Genomic DNA, 13,431 nt, shown 5'->3' with positions numbered 1-13,431 from the left:
GTGACTGAAGAAGGGCCCTTAGTGGGCCTCAGTGCAGTTGCAACCTCTACATCTTTCACAGGGCATAGAATAGCACTCTTGTTTTTGCATGATGTTCGTACAGTATGATCTTCCCATGTTACTGGGGGTCTCCCCACATTCCAAAAATATTCTGATAAACGAAATGGTTCCCGCTAAAATTGGTCTTGGACTATGGTTGGCCGACTGTGTATACAAAGCCAAAGGCCAATAGCACAGATACAAAGGTACGCTACCATTGGTTCAACTTGCGTACAGTGCTGTCCTGCTACTTATATGACATTAATGTTCAGCAAATACTTTTCTTCCTTGCATATCTCGGATTCTTTTTGCATTATTTTGTGTTTTAATAAAAAGCACATCATTTTATATATATATATATATATATATATATATATATATATATATATATAAATTTTTCCCTAGATAAAGTTTAGATTTTAAATAAATGTACTGGCCAATCTCTCCTTTGGCTGCAGGCAAAGACGCTAACTCCCCATTGTTGTAGTTTTGATCTCAAACAACCTTTTTTTTAATTAATCAGTTGAAATCGGAAATTCATTGCCTTGGCAAGACATTATTTCATTTACCTGATCGCCTCCCATGTCTGTCTTCACCCAGCCTGGATGTATAGCAATAGTAATGATACCGTCTTCCTTGTACCCAACATATTGGCATCTTGAGAGCATGTTTAAAGCAGCCTAAGGATAGATCACAGTCAGGAAAGAGACATATCAGACATACAGTAGGCGATGCGTACAAAGCTGCCCTCAAATCACACAAGCCCTGAGCTAAATTTTAAAGTGTACCTGATGTGAATTTAAACTGTGAAACATGCCTATAGTAGTTGAAAGGATTTATTAATGTGCTACTCGAACCACCCTGGTATTAAAATAAAAGATATACAGCACATCAAATTTTCATTTTGTCTCTTGTGTGGCCAGAAACACACTCTTGTGCCATACAGGAGACAAACCTGTATTTGAATACCCACTTGGTATATTACCATAAAAGCTCTTTAATAGGGATCTGAAGATTTAGCAGGACCTGGGGTGTTGAAAATTAACACATGTAACAAAGTCTACCTCTGCCATTGTGTACAGAAAAACAAACCCTATTGTCTAAGCTGTCTGTACTATCAGCCTCAGACAGGCCCACCGAACCACCGATGGTCCCATCGGTGGGCCCCGACCGTCCCCCCTCCTGGGGGCCCCAGTGCTAAAAAGGAGGGGGGCTAAGCGCAGGAAGGGGGGACATTGTGCACAGATCGACGGGGAGGGGCGGAAGCCTCCCCCCCCTCCCTCACCGAGGGGCCCCCCTTCCGCGGTTCCCCCCCCCCTCCAGAATTGCAGCCAGCGGCAGCACCGGGGAAGAATCACTTAACGGCATGACGGAGATCCCTAGCTCTGCGTGCCGCTGGCTGGTCTGTCTCTGTCTCCTGAACTGACTGTCCAATCACGCTCTCGCAGGAAGTACTGCGAGAGCGTGATTGGACAGTCAGTTCAGTAGACAGACCTGCCAGCGGCACGCAGAGCTACGGATCTCCGTCATGCTGGTAAGCGAATCTTTCCCAGGTACTGCCGCTGGCTGCAATTCTGGAGGGGGGGCCCCTAGGTGAGGGAGGGGGGTGGCTTCCGCCCCACCCTGCCGATCTTTGCCCGCTGCCAACCTGATTGCATTTGCACCAATCTGCCCACATTACGATTTTCAGGTCACTGCTGCCCACATTACGATTTTCTGGTGTCTGCTGCTCACATTACGATTTTCAGGTCACTGCTGCCCACATTACGATTTTCTGGTGTCTGCTGCTCACATTACGATTTTCTGGTGTCTGCTGCCCACATTGCGATTTTCTGGTGCGTGCTGCCCACATTGTGATTTTCAGGTGTCTGCTGCCCACATTACGATTTTCAGGTGTCTGCTGCCCATATTACGATTTTCAGGTGTCTGCTGCCCATATTACGATTTTCTGGTGACTCCAGGCTGAAACTTCCTTGGTGGGCCCTTAGTGTCCCAGTCCGACCCTGTGTACTATTGTCTCAAATAATTCACATGGTCACTCTGGTTCAATCTGGTTTTCCCCTATCATCAGTGTGTATATAAGATTCAGTTGTAAATAAAGATTTTAGATGCTGTTCCACCAACTTGAGTGTTTGTGGTTCTGTGTCTCCCAGCTGGAGAGAGAGTATTCACTTGGAAGGGGGAGAAATTTAACCTGGGTTGCAGATCTGGATTCTGCTATATCATCTTGTAGCTGCCTCCGATGAAATTGAGCTAACAGTAGTCTTACTATTAACCTACCAAAACACCTAGTTTAGATTTCCATAACTATTACCAATTTCCTGATTTCCTGTACAGTGAGTGGTAAATATGATACCCCCCCCCCCCATCCCCCAACCACACACACACCCATTTTTTCCCATCTTCCGAGCCAGAAGATCAGCTTTCAGCTACGAGTCAAGCATTCCTCCTACTATCATCACTCAGCTAGTGACACACTTGCCCACATCTTTCCCCTTTTCCCCCAGGGAAAATGTACGAACACATTCTACACAAGAAGATTTGATTGTTCATTTGCTGCTCAAAGAAAACTTGCCTCTGGATCCTAATAAGGCTTCCCCAGTACCTTTCCATCCCTCCGTTCTAGCGCTGCCAAGTTCCCAAAATGTAAACAACAACTCTTACAGCGGTGCACTTGTGCACATGAGCAGAGTTCCGTTCGGCCACTGGCGGAAATAGCCAAGCCGGATCGGGTCCTCTCTACTGCGCAGGCGCAGACAGCTGTGAGCTTTTAGTGCCGGAGCCCGAACAGAAAGCCAAGGGAACTACAAGGGAATTTTCGGGGGAGCCACCACTGGATCCCCTCTGGTTAGGATACAGAAGCTTCTCCCTCCCGAGGTAAGTACCACCTAGTGACACTTTTTTCCTATGCAAATATATGCAACTAGAAATTGGAACAATCAAGTCTTACCTCGCTTTAAGCTTGGAAGAACAAAGAGAAATCGAGAGCCCGATATGGTGTAGTATTGTTAAGTTGGTTGTGGTTAAAAGCAAAATATTTAGATATACTCACAAACATGGGTTACCCATAGGCAACCACTTCAAGTGCAGGTGGGGAGTATTAGAACCTGACCCCACTCAGGTTTTTAAGATGTCGCTCTCTGTAGATAGGAAACGGGGTAGCACCCCTCCACCGAGGGTGGACTCAAGATTTCAGCAAGGCTTGGTGTACAGAGGCGCCAGAGTAGAATAAAAACGTTTAAAAACCGTCTAAAAGAGGGGGATGTTCAGGTGGACTTACCTCCCTCAAAAATATAAAACTCAATTGAGTCACAATATATCAATACAAAAATATTTTATTGAACTCCACTTAGTGCAACGCGTTTCGCAGGTGTGGTCCTGCTTCATCAGGCAAACAGGAGTATAACTCAATGGGTCTAGATGCAGAAGTGAGCGCCTCTGTCTTTTTTTTTTTTTTCTTTTATCTAGTGGTGAAAGTATATATGATAGCCCAGGTTATGTACAATGCTGGATAAAAGTGATACTAAGAGCTCTGAATTTGATACAAGCAACATAAGAAACAAACACAAGTTAAAATGACAATTATAAAATTATATAAAATATTATTAAACAGATTAAATGGGAGAAGATAAGATCATAAAGTAAAAGAGAGGACCATTAAAACAGTATAAAATTGTGAGTACTAAAAATCAGGTATTTTATATAATTAGATGGGGGGTTGGATCAGAAGATTTTCTCAAGAACCTCATTTAACCCCATGGGTACTAAGGTCTTCAGAATTTGGATCCAGTACATCTCCCTATGCCGCAATATCTCAAAAGCATTGGTGGTATTGGTGGGTAGGGCTTCTATTAGGGTGATCGTGAACAAGTGGGGGTTTTTGAGGTGATGGGTACCAAAGTGGCGAGACACGCTGTGCAGTGCATAGTTGTTGATTATATTTCTCTTGTGTTGCCCAATGCGGCTCCTGGTGGTCTGGGTAGTACGTCCGATATATTGTAACTTACACGGGCATGAAATTAAATAAATTACATTCTTTGTTTCGCATGTTATAGTCTGTTTTATTGTGTACTGGGTATTGGTTGTGAATGATTGGAAAGTGTCTGTTTGTGTAATGAAGGTGCAAGCTTGGCAACGGGGCTTTTTGCAGGTATAAGATCCTGGGCGTGAGGGATTGGTAGATTGTCCTGGGGTGTTGGAAGGAGGGTTCTTTAATCTATTTGGGGCCAGTAGGTTTCGGAGATTGGGGGCTCTCCTAAAGGTTAATGTGGGATTCTTGGGAATAGTTTTCACTAGATAAGGGTCCTGTAGCAGTATTTCCCATCGAGATTTGAGTATGGTTCTGATGATCTTATGTTGGGAGCTGAATTTTGTAATGAATCTTGGAAAGAGGGCGGAGGAGGTGGTTGTTTGAGTAGGTTGTGATGTGGGTGGTGGGTTGGGGATGGTGGCTCTGTGTTTGGCATCTCTGATTAGTTTACGTGGATATTGGCGTTCTCTGAATTTTTCTGTGAGTGTTTTTGATTGTTCATTGTAATCTTTCCTATCTGTGCAGTTGCGAAATATTCGTCTGTATTGGCTATATGGAGTGTTGGTGGTCCAGGGGCGGTGGTGATGACTGTCAAAATGAATGTAATTATTAGCGTCGACTTTCTTGAAGTGTGTTTTGGTCTTGATGATATTTGAATCGGTAAACAGGATGAGATCGAGGTATTCTATGGAAGTGTGGCTGTATTGGAAGGTGAATAGTAGTCCTGCTGGGTTTATATTCAAAAATTCTACAAACTGGGTTATGAGTGATGGATTGCCTTGCCAAATGAATATCAGGTCATCAATGTATCGACGGTAGAAGATTATATTGGAGGAGAAGGGGTTGTTATGGGTGAATTTTAAATACTCTAAATAGCCCATTGCTAGGTTGGCATAGGAGGGTGCGAAAGAACTTCCCCTAGCTGTACCTGTTTGTTGATAAAATTTATCTGAAAAAGCAAAAGTATTGTGCTTCAATATGAACTCAGCACAACCTATCAAAAAGGCTTGTTGTGCTGTTGGCATGTTGGGGTTGCTCTTTAAAAAGAATTCTAGTGCTGTAAGTCCAAAGGGGTTGGTATATAATGAGGTTACATCGCAAGTCAACCATATGTAGTCTGATTGCCAGTTTATATCTTTCAGTAGATGGATGAGATGTTGTGAATCTTTTAAGTATGAGGGAAGGGTCTGTACGTGGGTTTGTAGGTGTTTGTCTAGGAACTGAGATAAATTACTGGTGACTGATTCTATTCCGGAGATGATCGGTCGACCTGGTGCTTTGTTGAGTGTTTTGTGGATTTTAGGTAAGTAATAGAAAAACGGTATCTTGGGGTGTTGGTTTATGATAAATGCTCTTTCGTTTTTGGTTAAAATGCCGTTGAGATATGCTGTATTGATGAAAGTTTTTAGTTTGTTGTTATATTCCAGGGTAGGGTCATAGTCGAGGGGTGTGTAATGGTCGGTATTGTTGAGTAGTCTAAATGATTCTTCTAGGTAATCAGATTTATTGAGCAGGACCACTCCTCCGCCCTTGTCTGCTGGTTTGATGATTATGTCATGATTGTTTTGGAGGGTTTTAAGGGCTCTGTTTTCTGAGCGATTAAGGTTGGAAGTATGGATTGGTGTTTCAAGGTCCAGTTTTTGTAGATCCTCAAGTACCAGAGAATAAAATGTAGAGATGAAGTTGCCTTTGGATGCTGTGGGATAAAATCTAGACTTTCCTTTCAGTTGAGTAGTGATATATTTCTCTAGGGCTAGTTCACCTTGGACTAGGGTACAGGTAGGTATGTTCTCATTGTTGGTGATGATAAGGGCTGTATCGGGATCAAGAACAGGTTGTTTTTTTATAGCAAAATGCCGCTTTAATGTCAGTTTCCGTATATAGGCATTCAAGTCTGAAAAAAGTTCTGACATGCTTGAATTGTTGGTGGGACAGAAAGACAAACCCTTCTGGAGTATTTAAGTTTCATGTGAGGTGAGAATGTGGGTAGACAGATTGAATATAGATTTCATATTATTGCCTGGGTTATCTGAGTTCAGAATCAGTTTCTCTTTTCTCCTTTTTCCTCTGCGTCCTCTCTTTCTGGGCTTGGGGGGGGGGGGGGGGGCGTTTCAGGGTAAACCTTGGTTTCAAGAGGACCCTGTTGCCTGTGGGGCTGGGCATGGGGAGCAGTAGGGAGTTCTGGGAGAGGGTAGAGGGAAGGTCTAAAAAAGAGGCCGTGGCTGTGATGGTTGTATCAAGATTCCCGTCCCCCCCGGAGGTGTTACTGGTCTCATGAATTGCATTGAGCTGATTGTTAGTGATGTCAGCCCCAAGATGTGTATCCACTACAGGAGTGTTGGGGCCAAGAACAACTGGTGGGGGAGAGGACATATTGTCCTGGGCTTGTGTTTGTGAATCGTAAATGCTCAGTTGGGAGGCTCTTAAATCATCTGGGGGCTTTGAATGTGGGACTTGAGGAGTGTTGCAGGTTTCTGCTCCACCAGTAGGTTTGTGACCTTGGGAGAGAGAATCTGGGGGGGCGCCATTGAGAAATTTGTACATAGGGAGTTCATTGATTTTGAAAATAGTTTTTGTGGGCTTTAGGCCCGCTGTTTTTTTACTTTTGGTTTTGGTGTTCCTTGGAGGTTTGGCTTTGGCCACAAGTGGGTTGGTTGGAGGTGGAGTCTGATCTTGAATTGAGATAGTTGGAGCCGCAGAGGGCAAAATATTATTGATGGACAGTGTGGGGACGTCTACCATAGGCGCTTTTTTGAAAAGCGTTTTTTCCAACATAGTGGTGTGGGCAAAACTAAACCTAGGGGGATTGTAAGAGGGTGGGGGCGGAATTGGTGTGGTTGGTGCCTGTGTGGGTGGTGGGAATGTGGGTGGTGGTACTGGATGTGGAGGTGGGTAGGGTGGGAAAATCCGTAATTGGGGTACCGAGACTGAAAGACTCATAAGAGGTGGCGGACGTGAAGGTGCAGGGGGTGCTGGTGAAGGTGTCGGATAGGCTGGAGGGAACCTGGATTTTCTTTCCCTTTCTCTATGCTCTGCATAGGCCAGCCTATCTCGATTCAATTTCTTAAGTTTTGTGTCTATTGTTTCAATTTCAAATTTTTTTATTTTGGATACAAGGTTGGACATGAGTGCTGGGTATTGCTTGCTTTTTGAGTGAAGGGCAATAGTAAGTTTGAGGCTATTGATGGTAGGCTGTAAGCCAGCAACAATGGTCTTTCTTTTAGCAATAATTTTCTCCATCATCCCCCCTGTGCACACCTCTAAGTAAATGTACCACTCGTCACTGTACACAAGGTCTTTGGGAAAGTTGGAGAGAGTTTTGATTCTGATGCCATCCGGTGATATTTTTTCTTCAATATATGTCTGTTGCATGGCAATGTCGGCCAAGTTAAAGAATTTGTCTTTTAGAGCAGTTTCTAGTTCTTTAAATAAAGGTTTTAAGTCGATATTCGGGATTGCTGGGTTGTTGTCCGGTTCAGCAGGGGTATCGGTAGTATCAACAGATGTGTGTGTTTTGAACTGTGCCAGAAGGCAGTTTCTGTGTGTGGCTCGGTCTTCTATAAACTCCATATCGGGACTGCAATCGATCTGTCGCTCTAACGTGACCCAAGTGTGATGTAGAGGAAGGAATATGCTTGGAAGAACAAAGAGAAATCGAGAGCCCGATATGGTGTAGTATTGTTAAGTTGATTGTGGTTAAAAGCTAAATATTTAGATATACTCACAAACATGGGTTACCCATAGGCAACCACTTCAAGTGCAGGTGGGGAGTATTAGAACCTGACCCCACTCAGGTTTTTAAGATGTCGCTCTCTGTAGATAGGAAACGGGGTAGCACCCCTCCACCGAGGGTGGACTCAAGATTTCAGCAAGGCTTGGTGTACAGAGGCGCCAGAGTAGAATAAAAACGTTTAAAAACCGTCTAAAAGAGGGGGATGTTCAGGTGGACTTACCGCCCTCAAAAATATAAAACTCAATTGAGTCACAATATATCAATACAAAAATATTTTATTGAACTCCACTTAGTGCAACGCGTTTCGCAGGTGTGGTCCTGCTTCATCAGGCAAACAGGAGTATAACTCAATGGGTCTAGATGCAGAAGTGAGCGCCTCTGTCACTCACTTCTGCATCTAGCGCTCACAGGCGCTCACTTCTGCATCTAGACCCATTGAGTTATACTCCTGTTTGCCTGATGAAGCAGGACCACACCTGTGAAACGCGTTGCACTAAGTGGAGTTCAATAAAATATTTTTGTATTGATATATTGTGACTCAATTGAGTTTTATATTTTTGAGGGAGGTAAGTCCACCTGAACATCCCCCTCTTTTAGACGGTTTTTAAACGTTTTTATTCTACTCTGGCGCCTCTGTACACCAAGCATTACCTCGCTTTAAGTTGATTGGTCCATTTTCAAGCTGCATATATTTGCATAAAATGTACATAAATTTGCATAAACTAAGAAGTAATCATCCCTAGCAGCCACCCATGACCCCATATATAACAAGTGCTGCCATCATGACACCATATATTTTACTTTGTACAGTACCATGGAACAGGTTGCCACTTTATAAATCAATGATAATAATAATAATATATAACACATACAACAATCATGACCCCATACATAACAAGTGCAGCCACCCATTACACCATATATAACATGTGTAGCCAGCCATCATGACTTGATATATAACAAGTGACACCTATGACCCCATATATAACATATGCAGCCAGCCATCATGACTCCATACATAACAGGTGCAGCCATCATGCTTGCCACAGCTCCATAAAACAACTACAAGGCTCACTCTGCCCGCCCCATTCTTCAACACACGCACACACACACACACGCACACACACGCACACACACACACACACTCACACACACACACACACACACACACACACACACGCACGCACGCACACACACACACACACACACACACACACACACATACATACACACACACACGCACACACGCACACGCACGCACACACACACACACACACACACACACACATACATACACACACACACACGCACGCACACACACACACACATACATACACACACACACACACACACGCACACACACACACACACACACACACGCACACACACACACACGCACACACACACACACACACTCACACACACACACACACACACACACACGCACACACACACACTCACACACACACGCACGCACGCACACACACGCACGCACACACACACACGCACACACACACACGCACGCACGCATAAAGAGAAGCGCTTATTGTTCAGCTTAACAGATTCCTGTGGCACTACAATTGGTCTGAGGATGTGGGCTTAAGGTGGCCACTAACTGTCTAATTTCTATCGAAAAATCATTAGAGACGATCAGAAATTCCGATCGGATTGGTTGTAAATAATCTCAGTTGATGGGCACAATCGATTATGAACGATTATAAAAATAGTCGTCCGATTAGATTTTTGTCAAACCAAAATTTAGATTTTCTTGTTAGTTGTGATAGATAGGAAGCAAAGATCGGTTCTTTTATGGTGTAGTGAACGATTTTTCTACTGATCAGAATTTCTGATCACTCTAACGATTTTTCGCTAGAAAGGACTGTTAGTGGCCACTCTGCTTTGCCAGTGCATAATACATTTCATTGCTATATAAAGTCTTCATTATTGAGGTAAGCCACCTGTCATTTTTGTTATTTTTATTTTTTTAACTCAATTTTATATACCTCTGGCGTCTCTTACCCCCAGTTGTGCTTTTCATCCTCCTATGGATTGGTGTTGGTGCTCTGCCACATCTGGTGCCACTTATATTTTTCCCAAGAGAGGGACTACGTCTAGGTTTCTCTGGACAACCAAATGGAGTCCAGTTTGTGCCTCTCCACCTGCATCACGTGGTTGGTTGCCCCTCATGCAACCTACCTTTGTGAGTAATTTATTATTTCTTTAGCGCACTTATTGTGGCATATTGCGCTATGTGGGCTCCTGTTGTCTCTGTGCCTTCTTTTTAAGGTGTCAAGTCACCCCCTCTCATATTTATAAGTGTATAAAATGCTCACAGACTTTTTGCTGCCTGAGGCAAACTTGTGAGGAGGCGCCCCCCACCCCCACCCTAATGATTGCACAGCACCTGACAGTTTACTCTGCTTATTTAATGATCTCACGTGACATGCTGCTGCTCAACACAATAGCACACTGGCTGGCTGTGAGTCTGTGACAAACAAACTGCTCATCCTCAGCCACTCCATTCCTCCTCAGGAAGGTACACATAGTACAAAAATGCTGCTCCTAAAATCTCTGCGCCTGATGCAAATGTTTCACCTTGCTTCATAAGAGAACCGGCCCTGAATGCTCACATCAGGATTGTGATAAAAGAAATACAGTTACCATGTCCCCATAACACTTCCTTTCCTACCTTACTGCAGCGGTAAGAAATAACAGGAAATCCACTGAACAATTCGGGAACTTCTTCCAGAGAACCAAGTAAAGCAGAGATGTGGACAATGGCTGCCTTTCCTGAACCTTTCTCTCTTTTTATTAGTGGGTGGTATGCCTAAGTAAGTAGACAACAATACAACTAAATACATGAAACATATTAAAGAAGAATTGTAGTGAAAATAACGTCAATAATAAAATTGATTTCTTTCTTCTTTACAATATTAATGTATAAATTATGTAGTCAGTAAGTGTTTGACATTGTAAAATCTTTAGTCACCCTTTCCGCTCCCTGATTTACATTCTGAAATGTATCAAACATGGTGACATCACTGCAGAATGTTTGTTTACTGTGCGTTGCAAAGCCAACAGAAATAATACCTTGTCTCCCAGAATTAGAGGTGAACTGCTCATAGCTAAATAGCCTAAGCTGTGACATCACTAGGAGGGCAGGCCTACATACCAATATACAGGAATAAGGGGTAATTTGGGTGCCGTTATCACCGCAAATAACATTGCGATCTATGAGGCGCCTTTTTTACCAGGTGACACTAAGCTCCCAAATGACCTGCTTTGTCCTTGAACTACTAAAAGAGCCGTGGGCATGCAGGTATTACTAGTTAAACCAAAGTCCAAGAGAGTAGCAGCTTGATTTACTCCTGCAACTCCTGACTTGCAGATTGCTTTACCTACATGGGTGGCAGTCCTGAGTTGCAGACTGATTTACCTACATTGCTGGCAGTCCTGAGTTGCAGACTGATTTACCTACATAGGTGGCAATCCTGAGTTGCAGACTGATTTACCTACATAGGTGGCAGTTCTGAGTTGCAGACTGATTTACCTACATAGGTGGCAGTTCTGAGTTGCAGACTGCTTTACCTACATAGGTGGCAGTTCTGAGTTGCAGACTGCTTTACCTACATAGGTGGCAATCCTGAGTTGCAGACTGCTTTACCTACATAGGTGGCAGTCCTGAGTTGCAGACTGATTTACCAACATTGGTGGTAGTCCTTAATTGCAGACTGATTTACCTACATAGGTGGAAGTCCTGAGATGCAGATTGTTTTATTGTTACACACCTGCGGCTCTTACTGCCTCCCTTGGCGTTTTGCAGGACTTAATAATTCCTGATGGATGCGTATTTAGTTGAGGAACTCCTGACATATTCCGACAGTGGTTGAACACTCAGACGTTGCTCAGGTGAAGCAAGAGATTGAATTTTCTGGTAAATCCTGAGTGATATCAGGTGATAAGAACCTCGCACTCTGCAAGCGTCTTATTACCAGGGCCCATATGCAATTAACTTTTTCTCCTGGGTTTTCTTCTAAGAGATACTTTTTCAACTTATTATTATTTATATAGCACCAATATATTCTGCAGCGCTGTACAGAGTATATAGTTGTGTTACTAACTGTCCCTCTGAGGGGCTCACAATCTAATCCCTATCATAGTCATATGTCTATGTATGTATGTAGTGTATGTATCATAGTCTAGGGCCAATTTTTAGGTAGAAGCCAAGTAACTTATCTGTATGTTTTTGGAATGTGGGAGGAAACCAATGTAGAAACGTACAAACTCCATGCAGATAGTGCCTTAGCTGGGATTAGAATCGAGGACCCAGCACTGCAAGTCAAGTGTGCCAAACACTACGCTACCGTGATGCCCACCTTCTCTTTAAAATAACTTTTCAGCACTTTGCAATTGAAAAAGTACCCAAAAGTAGACCACGATCAAAATTATTCTTAGTATTTTTTTGCTTGGTGGTTTCAAAAGCATTTTATTTAAAAGGTGTAAAAATACTACCTAGGAGAAAGTTAATTGCATATGGGCTGTGTGTTTAATAAACCTTTAACGAGTCACACGCACCTAGATGACCAGAGCAAACATTGCTTTTTTCCAGTGCGCAAATAGAACTGCATATAGCTTCTCCGTTGCTTTGTGTGAAGGGATTTCTTTTGGTCACAGATTTCAAATTTAAATGTATTATTAAGGAGAGCACTGACACAATTTAAAAAAAAAAAGTGCATAGTTCTGGCTACTAGAGGCTGCAAACGGAATCATACATGGCCCAGAGGCAAGTTTATTCTGATTATTACTTGATTTATAAGTAATGAGAAAAAGTTTGGTGTACAGAGCTACGTAAATTGGTCCTCTACCTGGGACACCAACATTGGTCCGACTACATTTATATTATAGATGCACATCATATCCTCAGCGGTCTGCGTCTCCAGGCTGTTGTGGTTGAAAGCTCCAGCATTGTTAATCAAAACATCAAGACGCTGTCCATTTAAATGCTTCTCCACCTCCTTCACAGAAGCTTTGACACTTGCAGCATCTGTAGTATCTGCAGTGCGGCAAAAAGACACAAATGGAAACATTATCAGATGTAAATTAGCATTATGAATAAAATGCACAAGCTTTCTCATTCATGCAAGGATTTAACCCTTTCCAATCCTATGGTGAACTATACATCCACTGTCAGAGGTAAAATGTCTGCCGCCAGGTGGCGCTTTTGCTTACTAAAATCCAGCACAATGTCCCTTTATATCAGTGGTCCTCAAACTAAGACCCGCAGGCTGAATGCGGCCCCCTGAGGCTTTTTTACCGGCCCTTCACACACAAAATGTACTACATATATGTGGCCTGCTGCATCTTTAAATATTGGTGAATATAGAATAGCAGAGTTGGCACTGCCCTTCCACATGGAAGCCAAAAAGCAGTCATTCGCTGGCTTCCAATCCTAGGCATGCTTCACTGTCTGGTGCACAAACACTTCATTAGGAACCGCATGAATGTGTGTGCCCAGAGCCATGTGTAGGGGTGGATAATTTGTAGTTCATGCAATTACTGGAGATGGGGTAGTTTTGGAGGGAGGGGGGATGACATTAGGGCTCACATATGACTTGCTATGCTAGGGTCA

The 13,431-nt window shown here is 43.2% G+C and overlaps 1 protein-coding gene across 1 annotated transcript in view; it reads right to left on the bottom strand.

Annotated features, from left to right (window-relative positions):
- The window catches only part of LOC137538026 (C-signal-like), a 41,979-nt gene that overhangs the window by 1,370 nt on the left and 27,178 nt on the right, over window positions 1-13,431 (bottom strand). The window contains exons 3-5 of the mRNA XM_068259958.1: window positions 12,668-12,855; window positions 10,492-10,629; window positions 609-719 (exon numbers count right to left, since the gene is read on the bottom strand). Coding sequence (XP_068116059.1) covers window positions 609-719; window positions 10,492-10,629; window positions 12,668-12,855 — 437 coding nt within the window. The remainder of the gene's footprint in view (window positions 1-608; window positions 720-10,491; window positions 10,630-12,667; window positions 12,856-13,431) is intronic.

This window comes from Hyperolius riggenbachi, chromosome 11 (genome assembly GCF_040937935.1).
Source record: "Hyperolius riggenbachi isolate aHypRig1 chromosome 11, aHypRig1.pri, whole genome shotgun sequence".
NCBI classification, from domain to species: Eukaryota; Metazoa; Chordata; class Amphibia; order Anura; family Hyperoliidae; genus Hyperolius; species Hyperolius riggenbachi.
The sequence above is the reverse complement of the archived record's forward strand: the minus strand, read 5'-3'. Positions and strand labels throughout refer to the sequence as shown.